The 12,915-nt window shown below is 37.2% G+C and overlaps 1 protein-coding gene across 1 annotated transcript; it reads right to left on the reverse strand.

The window, feature by feature from the left end:
• Window positions 1-11,118: 11,118 nt before the first annotated feature.
• LOC306640320 (olfactory receptor 8C8-like) lies at window positions 11,119-12,069 on the reverse strand (the record flags this gene model as incomplete). Its single annotated transcript, XM_079104519.1, has 1 exon — window positions 11,119-12,069. One exon carries the CDS (start codon window positions 12,067-12,069, stop codon window positions 11,119-11,121), a length of 951 nt encoding a protein of 316 aa, XP_078960645.1.
• Window positions 12,070-12,915: the final 846 nt, after the last annotated feature.

A 12,915-nucleotide genomic window follows, 5' to 3' on the forward strand; every position in this document is an offset into this window, starting at 1 on the left:
GGACAATAAAAAAAAATAAAATTAAAAATTAAAATTAAAAAAAAAACAGTAACAACAAATAGCATGCTCTGTATTTCCAACAGACTTTTAAAAGAAAACAATTATGCAGATATTGCAAAGTGGAAACAGAAAAAGGTAAAATACATGAAAAATGCAAAAATTTATAAACTACAGAAAATTTTTATTTTTGATGGAGTTCAACAAGTGACTCCATGTGATTTTTCCCCCCATCTCTGAACAATTTCCTTGAATACATTGCTAATTATTTGACAAGCAATCTCTATCCCATGATGTAGAACTTTTATCTTCTTCTTTGTCCTTAGTGGTTCCATGTAGAAGGGAAACTAACAGTTTATGAATCAGTGTCTCGGGACCCCTTTCTAGACAATATTAAGCAATGGGAGCTTTTTGACAAATCCTCTCTTAGGCAAGAAAAATACAAAACATTAATAAAGGCAAGGCCATCTATCTAGTCTGCATAATATATGTGAACTACTAAGCACAGTCTCTTTAGTTCTATCTTCATTATTCAACCAAAAATCCCAACTTTGTAAAAAGCAGTCCTGTCAGAAAAGAGTGTCCAACAGCTAGAGTTGTGCTTATGTAAATCAAGGTTAATCCCTATGTGGATAGATTGTGGGTAGATGGTTTAACTCGTATGTCCTAACTGCTTTAGAGTGTAAAAATTTAGAAAATGAATGTACAAGAATTAATGTCATCCTGCCAATTATTAATATCCATACATAATTAGATGTACTTTGTAAACAAGGTAATGATGTAAGAAGTTTACTTCAAAAAATTTAAAACCTAAAATATCCAATCTTATACATATCCTATATCAACATCTCTATCCCTTAAATTTATCTTGATATGGAGGTTGAATAAAGCAGAGCTGCCTTTCACATTGTTCATACTACCTACAGTGACTACAAAACATATATAAAGATTATTAATACTTACAGAACTTTGACTTAATAAGCAATTTAGCTATTAGGATAAAAATCATGCCTTACGGCATTATATCCAGACTATCAGATTTTGAAACTTTTATAGGATTTGTGTCAGTAACACATAACACTTCATTATAAAACTAGTAGCTCATGTAACCATAATTGCAAACAAAAACAGGCTTTTTAACAAATTAAGATTTGAATTAACCCAATTTCTTCTAGGACTTAATTTTGATTTAAACAATCAAAAAAAGAAAAGAAAGAAAAATCAGCAGAAATGGTCTTAGGAAATGGTCTTGATAAAACATGAAATCTTTATTATTGTAGTCAGTTCTTTGTAAATTTTGCTAAGAACTGATCAAACATTGCCCATTGGAATTTATTTATTAAAGTATTTTAAAAACATGTTTTAAGTTCCTTCAGAATTCAAGCATTGCCAGACTTTTTTTTAGGTTTTTGTTCATTTGTTCTATTTAGTTATATATGACAGCAGAATGCATTTTGATTCATTGTACACAAATGGAGTACAACTTTTCATTTCTCTGGTTATGCACAATGTAGATTCACACCATTCATGTAATCATACATGTACATAGGGTAATAATGTTTGTCTCATTCCACCATCTTTCCTTCCCCCAGTGCCCTTCCCTTCCATAATTTCCCTCTACATAATCCAGTGTTCCTCCATTCTTCCCTTACTGCCCCTCCACCCCACCCCCGCATTATGTATTAACACTCACTTATCAGAGAAAACATTTGGCCTTTGGTGTTTTGGGATTGGCTTATTTTGCTTAGCATGATATTCTCCAGCTTCATCCATTTACCTGAAAATGCCATAATTTTATTCTTCTTTATGTCTGAGTTGTGTATATACACCACAGTTTCTTTATCCATTCATCTATTAAAGGGCATCTAGGTTGGTTCCACAATCTAGCTATTGTGAATTGAGCTGTTGTAACATTGATATGACCGTGTCACTGTAATATGCTAATTTTAAATCCATTGAGTATAGGCGAAGGAGTGGGATAGCTGACTCAAATGGTGGTTCCATTCCAAGTTTCCTAAGGAATCTCCATACAGCTTTCCAGAGTGGTTGCACCAATTTGCAATCCCACCAGCAGTGTACGAGTGTATCTTTTTCCCCACATCCTCACACCTATTGTTGCTTGTATTCTTCATAATTGCCATTCTAATTGGAGTGAGATGAAATCCTAGTTTTAATTTGCATTTCTCTAATTACGAGAGATGTTGAACATTTTTTCATATATTTGTTGATTAATGTATATCTTCTTCTGTGAAGTATCTGCTAAGTTCCTTAGCCCATTTATTGATTGGGTTATTTGTAATTCTTGGTGTAAAGTTTTTTGAGTTCTTTATAAACTCTGGAGATTAGTGCTCTATCTGAAGTGCATGTGGTAAAGATTTTCTCCCACTCTGTAGGCTCTCTCTTCACATTATTGATTGCTTTCCTTGCTGAGTAAAAGTTTTTTAGTTTGATTCTTGCTTTTATTTCTTATGCTTTGGGAGTCTTGTTAAGGGAGTCTGGTCCCAAGTTGACACGATAAAGATTTGGGCCGATTTTTCTTCTATTTGGTGCACAGTCTCTGGTCTAATTCCTAGGTCCGTGATCCACTTTGAGTTGAGTTTTGTGCAGGGTGAGAGATAGGGAATTAATTTCATTTTGCTGTATATGGATTTCCATTTTTCTCAACACCATTTGTTGAAGAGGCTATCTTTTCTCCATTGTATTTTTTTGGCACCTTTGTCTAGTATGAGATAACTGTATTTATGAGGGTTTGTCTCTGTGTTTTCTAGTCTTTACCATTGGTCTACCTGCCTATTTTGGTGTGGATACCATGCTGTTTTTGTTACTATTGCTCTGAAGTATAGTTTGAAGTTGGGTATTGTGATATTTCCTGCTTCACTCTTCCTATTAAGGATTGCTTTGGCTATTCTGGGTCTCTTGTTTTTCCAAATGAATTTCATGATTGCTTTCTCTATTTCTATGAGGTATGTCATTGGGATTTTAATTGGAATTGCATTGAATCTGTATAGCACTTGTGGTAGTATGGCCATTTTGACAATATTAATTCTGCCTATCTAAGAACATGGGAGATCTGGGATATCTTTCCCTCTTCTAAGGTTTTCATTTATTTCTTTCCTCAGTGTTCTGTGTTTTCAACATAGAGGTCTTTCACCTCTTTTGTTAGATTGATTCCCAAGTGTTTTTTTTTTTTTTAATCTATTGTGAATAGGGTAATTTTCCAATTTCTCTTTCAGAGGATTTATCACATATGAATAGAAATATATCAGATTTATGAGTGTTGATTTTATATCCTGCTACTTTGCTGAATTCATTTATTAGTTCTAGAAGTTTTCTGGTAGAATTTTTTGGACCCTCTAAATATAGAATCATGTGGTAAGCAAATAGTGATAGTTTGAGTTCTTCATTTCCTATTCATATCACTTTAATTTCTTTCCTCTAAGTACGCTGGCTAGTGTTTCAAGGACACTTGAATAGAAGTGATGAAAGAGGGCATCCCTGTCTTGCTCCAGTTTTCAGACAAAATGCTTTCTGTTTCTCTCCGTTTAGAATGATGTTGGCCATGGGCTTAGCACAGATAGTCTTAAAATGTTGAGGTATGTTCCTACTATGCCTGTTTTTTCTAGTGTTTTGAGCATGAAGAGGTACTGTAGTTTATCAAATGGCTTTTCTGCGTGTATTGATATAGTCATATGATTCTTAACTTTAAGGCTATTGATGTGATGAATTACATTTATTAATTTCTGGATGTTGGACCAACCTTGCATCCCTGGGCTGAACTCCACTTGATCATGATACACTATCTTTTGAACATGTTTTTGTATGCATTTTGTCAGAATTTTGTTAAGGAGTTTTGCAACTATGTTCATCAGGATTATCGATCTGAAGTTTTCTTTCCTTGATGTGCCTTTTTCTGGTTTTGGTAATGGTGATACTAGCTTCATAGAATGAGTTTAAAAGGATTCCCTCCTTTTCTATTTCATGGAATAATTTGAGGAGTATTGGTATTAGTTATTCTTTGAAAGTCTTATAAAACTCAGCTGAAAATTCATCTGGTCCCGGATTTTTCTTGGTTGACAGATTTTGATGGGGTCTTCTATTTCATTGCTTGAAATTGATCTTTTTAAATTGTGTATGTCCTCCTGATTCAGTTTGGATGGATCATATTTCTCTGGAAATTTGTCTATGTCTTCAAGATTTTTTATTTTGTTGGAGTATAGATTTTCAAAATAACTTCTAATTATCTTTTGTATTTCAATGGTGTCTATTATCATATTTTCTTTCTCAGCATGAATTTTAGTAATTTGAATTTTCTTTCTTATCTTCATTAGTATGGCTCAGGGCTCATCAATTTTGTTTATTTTTTCAAAGAACCAGCTTTTTGTTTTGTCAATTTTTTCAGTTGTTTCTTTTGTTTCAATTTCATTGATTTCAGCTCTGGTTTTATTATTTCCTGTCTTCTACTACTTTTGGTGTTGATTTGTTCCTCTTTTTCTAGGGCTTTGAGATGTAATGTTAGGTAATTTATTTGTTGAGTTTTTATTCTTTTATTGACTACATTCCATGCAATGAATTCTCCTCTTAGTACTGCTTTCATAGTGTCCCAGAGGCTTTCCATGGCCTTAGCACAGACATGTTGTATGGGTGCTCTCATTTACCTCTAAGAATATTTTTATCTCCTCCCTGATGTCTTCTGTTATCCTTGCATCATTTAATAGCATACTATTTAGCCTCCAGGTGTTGAAATAGTTTCTATTTTTTTATTTTCCATTGATTTCTAATGTTATTCCACTATGATTTGATAGAATACAGGGTAGTATTTTTTTCATTCCTTTGGTTTGTATCTCTGTGCCTTCCTCAATCCCAATAATTCTTAAATTTGGCTTTTTCATGTCATCCCATAATTCTTGGAGGTTCTGTTCATGATTTCTTACCATCTTCTCTGTGTGGTCAACTGTTCTTTGAAGATTAAATATATTGTCTTCATTGTCTGAAGTTCTGTCTTCCAAGTGATCTAGTCTGTTGGTGATGCTTTCTGTTGAGTTTTTAGTTTGGTTTATTGCTTCTTTCATTTCAAGGATTTCTGTTTGGTTTTTATTCAGAATCTCTATCTTTTTATTGAAATATCTTTTGCTTCCTGCATTTGCTCTTTTAACTGTTTAATGAAAGGATCTTTTGTTGCCTACATTTGCTGTCTTATATCATCCTTTACTTCATGGATCACCTTAATTATGTACATTCTGAACTCTTTTTCTGAAATTTCTTCTACTGTGCCGTCAATGGATTCTATTAATATAGCATCTTGGTTTGTTTGGGGCACTTTCTTCCCTTGTTTTTTCATGTTGTTCACATATCTTCCCCTCTAGCAGTGCAGATGCAAGATATTACAATTTCCCAACTACATATTTATAGTGTCCCTGAAGGTTTCCGAAACCTCACCTTTAAGGGGGAGACCAATATTAACAGTACCCTATGCAAACAATATGCAGCCTTAAACCAAATATCCCCTAATAAGACATTAACAGTATTTTCATAATAAACAGAGATGATGTGTTTGATTATTATCTACAGCTTAAACAGTAGGTTTGCAATAAACTCTACAATTTCTAATGATAAACAAAGAGAATGGGGGTGGGGTGTAAGATGTAATGTCAATGAGGTAAAAAGTAAGAATGTACTAGATTATAGGAAGATTGAAAGCAGAATCAAAAGAAGTTGGTAGTTAGCAGGTGAAAAGGGAGAAAGAGACTTCAAGGAAACAGATAAATAAGAAGAAAATAAAGTGAGAAAATAAAAAAATAAAAAATAAATATAATTTTTAAATCTACAATAAAACTGTAATCTACTATTCAAACCTCCCAGTCTTCAGTAGCCTGATGCATGAAAGGTGCTTGATTTCAAAAAGGATGGGGATGTGAGAGCAGGAAATGGAAAAAGAAAAGAGAAAAAGAAGAAGAAAGATTCTTTTTTTTAATTGTAAACAAATGGGATACATGTTGTTTCTCTGTACATGGAGTAAAGGCATACCATTTGTGTAATTATACATTTACATAGGGTAATGTTGTTTGATTCACTCTGTTATTTTTCCCTTCCCCCCACCCCTCCCACCCCTCTTTTCCCTCTATACAGTCCCTCCTTCCTCTATTCTTGACCCCTCCCCCCCATTATGTGTCATCATCCACTTATCAGCGAGATCATTCTTCCTTTGGTTTTCTGAGATTGGCTTATCTCACTTAGCATGATATTCTCCAATTTCATCCATTTGCCTGCAAATGCCATAATTTTATTATTCTTTATGGCTGAGTAATATTCCATTGTATAAACATACCACAGTTTCTTTATCAATTCATCAATTGAAGGGCATCTAGGTTGGTTCCACAATCTGGCTATTATGAATTGAGCAGCTATGAACATTGATGTGGCTGCATCTTTGTAGTACGCTGATTGAAAAAAGATTCTTGAAGAAAAATTGATCATTTTTTTTTCTTTTGGAGTTCAATATCTTCTCTCCCTCCCTTCTCTTCTGGTAGGCAGGTTGTCTGGAGTTTGCTGGTAACTCCACCCTCAAGATGATGACAGTTACTAAGGTGGGAGGATTAGACTTGGAGGTGGGACTCCTGGAGGCAGGGTATAGTAATTGCCAGTCCCTCGGGAAGACTGCACCCAGAACTCTCCTTTGGGGTCCACTTGTGTGACACAGGAGCCTGGTCTTAGCCCCTTCCCACATTTGTGGACCCAACAATCCCCGGTCTATAATTTGGTCTCTAAATTGTATCTCTCCCGCCCCTGCCCTTTTGATTTCTCAATCGTGAACCTCTCTCCCTGGAGGTCCTGAGGGCTGAGCACTGGGACCTGTGTGCCTGTCTCAGAAGGTTGTTCTGCATTGAGCAAAGCTAGACCAGGTGTTGAAAACTGTGGGTCAGTCATGTAAGTGCAGGCACCGGACCAGTTGGTGGCTGGCAATAGTTGGAAGACTGCAGATTGATGAGCTGGAGGACCCTGTTAATTGACAAACCAGTGGGACAAGGTACTCGGTGGAGTCATGGACCAAGTTGATGTTGGGTCCCAACAAGTGCTCCCAAGTTGTCTCTGGGATCCCAGTGGGGCCTGGTTGGTTGGCTGGACAAGGTGGGATCAAAATGCCTTCACATCCTTTTCCCACCTATCAACCCCTTGCAAGGCTTTCTCCTGCCTTTGCAGCAAAATGGTGGCTATTAGCACACCTACCAGGGATAGCTCAGATGCAACCAAGCTTGCAGGACCCTTGGTGATGATTTTTCAGGTCCTGGCTGTTGTCCCTGCATGTAAGCAGCCACAGCCCAAGTTGGTGACAGCAGCAGCAGCTAATCTGTAGGTACCTTGAAAATGAGCTTCTAGTCTCTGGCAGCTGTCTCGAATGGAAGCTGCCACAACTAAAAGTACCAGCAGCGGTGGCAGGAATAATCCAAGATGGTGGCAGAGGCATCCCGAAGTGTTGGCAGATGGGAGCCACTGCAAGGGGCATTGTCTGCATGGGAGCACAGGGTCTTCACAGGGTGGGCAGCACTGGAGATCCACACAGGGCTAGACTTCAACTTCAGGCATGGCATCAGGTCCATGGTACAGCTTTGAGGGACATTTTTAAGCAGTGAAACATCTCTGATTAGAACAATAAAACTCAGGCTTTTTTTTTTTTTTTTTTTTTTTCAGGAACCAGGATTTTATTCTGCAAAACAGAAGAAACATGCTTTGCCAACCTACCAGACATGAATTGTTACAACTCGGGTACTGGCCAGCAATGCCCCTTGTGGACCCCATGCAGAGTTCATTTTCAGGCTCTGGTTTGTCTTCAGGCAGTTTTTATAGAAACTATAAAACCATACATTGAAATCACTTGTGTTGTTCTATAAGAAAGACATTCTAAGCTCATTTTTAACTCTGGGTTAGCAAAAAGACTGATGTGAGTTTACAGAAAATTGTATAGAGTTTTAATCTGCTTTTATTGAAGGCTAACATCAATTTTATTTTATTGTTTTTTATTTATTTACTTACTTACTTATTAGTACTGCCAGATAGTGGTGATTGAGTCCAGGGGTATTCTACCAGTCAGCTACAGCCTCAGCACTTTTAGCTTTTTATTTTAAGACAGTTTTGGAAAATGGCTGAAGCTGGCCTTGAATTTGCAGTCCTGTGCCTCTACCATCCATGTGCCTAGGATTACAGGTGGGCGCCACCATGCCTGTCAAAGACCTGTACTCCATAGACACATGAAATGTAAACTCCACCAACAGTCCAGAGTTCTCTTGCCTCCAATGGGCTCTGTCCCTCCTTCTCTGACTGCTATACCTGTCATCCAGGTGTGGGGCACCTCTTTGGGCTATTTCAATGGAGCAGGGAGTCCATTTCATCTCATTGTTCTTGCTCCTGCCAAACACAGGGTACACTGTCATATCAGATCTCCTTACTTTTGACTCCCAGGACACCTTTTTAAGGCTATAGTCTGCTAGAGCATCCAAAGAGAAACCTCAACTGTACCAGGTCCAAGCTGACAATTCTGGGCGCATGTGGCTTTACCGGTGCCTCACTACCATCCTATCTGCCTTGCTATAGTTAGATAGCTCTGTTACAGATTTTATTCATGAGGGAAGATTGAGAATTGTGTAGAAGTACCTAAAAACTTTTCATTAATAAGTCAACATTCATAAGACTTTAACTTGTATTATTATGGTATTCAATATCAATAGAGCAAAGTTTTTCCAATTTGAAATTGTCTGGAGAAACTGTGAAACAACTGTAGGAGAAGACGGCGAGGCAATATAAATATTTTAGTTGACCACACATACAAAAATCTAAATATTTAATAATTATTAAGTAAGCATAAACGTTCTGAAAATCAGTCTATACTAAATTTACATATTATACTAATTTGTAAAACACTTGCCTTGAATTTAAGAAATTTAGTTATAGATACTGCTAAATCTGGTTTTTATGGAAAGAATAAATCAGCTGCATTTGCCAGGTCAATACTATAGAATTAACCCGAAAATCGAGCCCATTGACATCACAGTGCAGACCCCGACTGCCTCTGATTCATTCTCCGTCAGGCTGTGCCACCAACTCCAATACCATTCTCAGACCACAGACAATGGTCTGAGTCTCACTTTTCACCATTTTGCTGATTATTCAGGATTTATGAGCATGGATGTAATACATATCATTCTATGTCCCAATGAAAGCATTCTATGTCTTTACTGAAATATATATATATTTTAGAGTGATTTTCGAAACAGTGGTAAGCTCTGTTTTAAACTAGTCACTGTACTAGATGATGTGTAGATGAAAGAATGAAAATAGATACTGGTCATTGGGCATTTCAAAGCATTATATTATTGGCAAATATATTGCAATAAAGATAAATACCTCTGTGCTCTAAAGGCAATAATTTCAAAGACTGAATTAAAGTACTTAATTAGCATCATTATCTTCTAAGGTTATTCTTATAAACCAATGTAGAATGATGGAAAAATAATAAATATAATAATCTTAGGTATAATGAACCTATTATACCAATATGGAAAGTAGACAAATTTTCTTCTCTGTAATACACACAAGAAAATTTTTAAGAGCACAATTTTCTATTCTATTTACTATGCATAATTTTTTCATTTACTCTAAATGATGGCATAAAGTCTGATAGGATTATCCTCCTATGGAAATAATGACATGTCTCACCAGAGAGGTTTGGCTTGAACTCAGCCTCACATCCTCAGAAAATATGCACTCTTAGAAAAAGGTTGAGATGAAGGTTTCCTTGTTGGTCACTCAGTTTATACCACTATAAAATCAGAATATTGCAGGAGCATGGCATATTTCCCATTAGACATCAAAACTTCAGAGATCATCTCTGTTATAGGAATCTTACCCAGGACATCATCCCATAAAAACCCAATTTTAAGGCTCAAGCTGAAACTCCAGAAGTTCTCTCTGTTCCTTAATCTATCCATCTGTCTTTCTTGCCTTCCTTCTCTCTTTTCTTTTCTTTCTTTCCCTTTCTTCCTGGGATGCACAAAAAGCCAAAAAAAAAAAAAAAAAAAAAAAAGGTTAAATGCATAACAGGAACTAAATCATTAGGTGTACAGCCATAAGCAAATCATATAACCATTTTCTCATGCAGAGAACAGGAAAACAACACATACACTTAAAAGTTATTTGGAAAGAATGCAGCAGATAATATGGGTCACTGAGTCTTCTAACATACCAGAAGTCAAATTGAAAAAATAATTGCAATTGGGCAATATTTATCCCATATATTTTTGTTTGTGTTTTCAAAGGTAATGTACACTTCTCTTTGTGAGAAGGAATACTCAATATGCATCTGGGCAGACAAAGGACATTGATCCTACATATGACAATGTGTTCTAAGCCAAGAATATCATTGTGCAAATTTGAAGAAAAGCCAAAGACACAATCCACAAATGCATGGACAAATACATGAAAATTTCAGTTTTATTTATTACAGCCTCGCACTCAATCAATGCAATGTTAACTATGGGTGAGGTCTGACAAAGGTGGGCAGAATGGTGGGTCTCATCCATCCTCACATATCCATAAGAATAGAAATGTAGTATAATACAGCACATGGCACCATTACAAATATAAGGATAAATTCCCAGAAGTACATTACCAAAACAATGCTGAAGAAATCTGAAAAATGTACTTTGGCCTTGTCCACAATTTTGGCCTTGACCTCTGTTTTCATGCAGTTATGGGTAATAAAACACCAAAAACAGGAAAAGTTTTATCCTAATGTTTCAGAATAGTAAGAAATTGTCAGAAAATACACAACTCTTTGGACTTCCCTGGATAGAGAAGATATACAAGAACAAAACACAGGAGGTCATTTTATCTTTAGACAGGAAATATCAGCCCAGAGGCTCATTTCATATGGGAAATAAAGATCAGGTTGGAGTCGCCTTGGGCCTTAATCTCAAGGCCAAGACTAAGCCCACAGGGTTACATCATGTGGTGAGAGAGGGAAAGGCATTGCAGCAGAGATCCTAGCCAGTCTGTAAAGAAAGATGAACAAAAGAAGAGAAGGAAAGTGAGCAAGAAGAAGGGACAAAGACCCAACGAAGGAGATAGAAACTAAGGTATCCCCACTGGTTCTGCCCAATTTGTGATTCTCTTCAGGGTTCTCTTTAGAGCAATTTTGACATCCTTGTTCCTGAGACTGTAAATGAGAGGGTTCAGCATGGGTATCACAAAAGTGTAAAACAATGACAAATATTTCCCCTGGCCCACAGACCTAGGAGATAATGGCTTGATGTAAGTGAGCAGCCCAGATCCATAAAACAGACCAACAGTTACTATGTGAGAACCACAGGTGCTCATGGCTTTGGACCAACCCTTAGCTGATGACATGTGAATGATATTATAAAGAATCAAAGCATAGGACATTAAGATAATGAGGCTAGATACAATGATAACTGTCCCCACAACAACAGATTTTGCAAGTTCATTGGCATAGGTGCTACTGCAAGAGAGCTGAAGCAGTGGGACAATGTCGCACATGTAGTGGTTGATGATGTTGGAATCACAAAAGCTGAGCCTCATCATGCACCCTGTGTGGACCAGGGCACCTGCAAACCCCATCAAGTAAGAGCCCAACATCAGCAGAGAACAGACCCTAGGGGACATGATGACCCTGTACAGCAGGGGCTGACAGATGGCCACATAGCGATCATAGGCCATGGCTGTCAGCACATAGCACTCTGAGTTCACAAAAAAGCAGTAGAAAAATAGCTGAGTCATGCATCCTGCAAAGGAGATGATGTTTCTCTCTGAAACAAAGCTCATCAGCGTTTTGGGGGTGAAGACAAATGAATAACAGAAATCAATGAAGGACAGATTGAAGAGGAAAAAGTACATGGGGGAGTGAAGGTGTGAATTCAAGCAAATGAGATGAATTAGGTTTAAGTTTCCCACCACAGTGACTGCATAGTTCACCAGGAACAGGAAAAACAGGGGTAGTTGGAGCTCAGGTTGGTCTGTTAATCCCATAAAGATAAACTCTGTCACGGAGGAGTCATTTTCCATGCTTCTAACTTCAGGTGTGGGACCTATGGGAAAAAAGAATAAAAAGAGATGTTAACAATACACCTTACCGTTTAATACCAGAAGGAGAGCAGGAGCTGCTGTTTCCAAGCTTAGGTTTGTCTGAGGACACACAGCAAGACCTCCAAATAGCAAAACTTCTTAGGATCCTTTAGAAATCGCCATTTACTCCTTCCATCTACTTTGTCTCTGTCAAGAAAGAAGGCTAACTGACCTCCCAGTGTCTCTGGACAGCATTCCCTTCCTCCATTCACTTCAGTTCAGTAAGGATTACATTAAAAAGAGTAATTAATGCGTGGAATTTTCCAGACCCATGGTTTATATAGCTTTGGCTCCAAGGGAAATTTTCAACACAAAGATGATTTGTGCTCACCCAGTTCCCCTGGAGGTTTGGCTGATGCTGGACCTCAAGGGCCTTCTTTTCACTGTCCTGAGGGGACAAAGTTTCTCATAATGAGAGCAGTAATAGCAGGCCAAGGAACTCTAAGAATATACCAGGATGTGTATTTGTAAATGTTTCTAAAAGGTTCTCTTCACTTGCAAGAAGGAAAACAGCAACTTCACGTGAGCCTTCTGAAACAACCTCACTCACATGAGAAACCTATCTCATGCCCCATAGTTGTAGAAAGTTCATTAGAAACACAGGGAATTACGTTCTCCTTCATGATTTCCTCCCAAGTTGTATGAAACCCTTGAGAGTAGAATTTACTGAGCCTGTGTTTACAGTCAAATAATAAGCCTAACATTGAATCCTTTGAGACTCAAAAGGTATACTCAATTTGTAACTTCCCACCAGGAATTCCTGATGCCCTGGGTAGAGTAGTGGGT

Source organism: Sciurus vulgaris, assembly GCF_902686455.1.
Source record: "Sciurus vulgaris genome assembly, chromosome: 11".
NCBI lineage: Eukaryota > Metazoa > Chordata > Mammalia > Rodentia > Sciuridae > Sciurus > Sciurus vulgaris.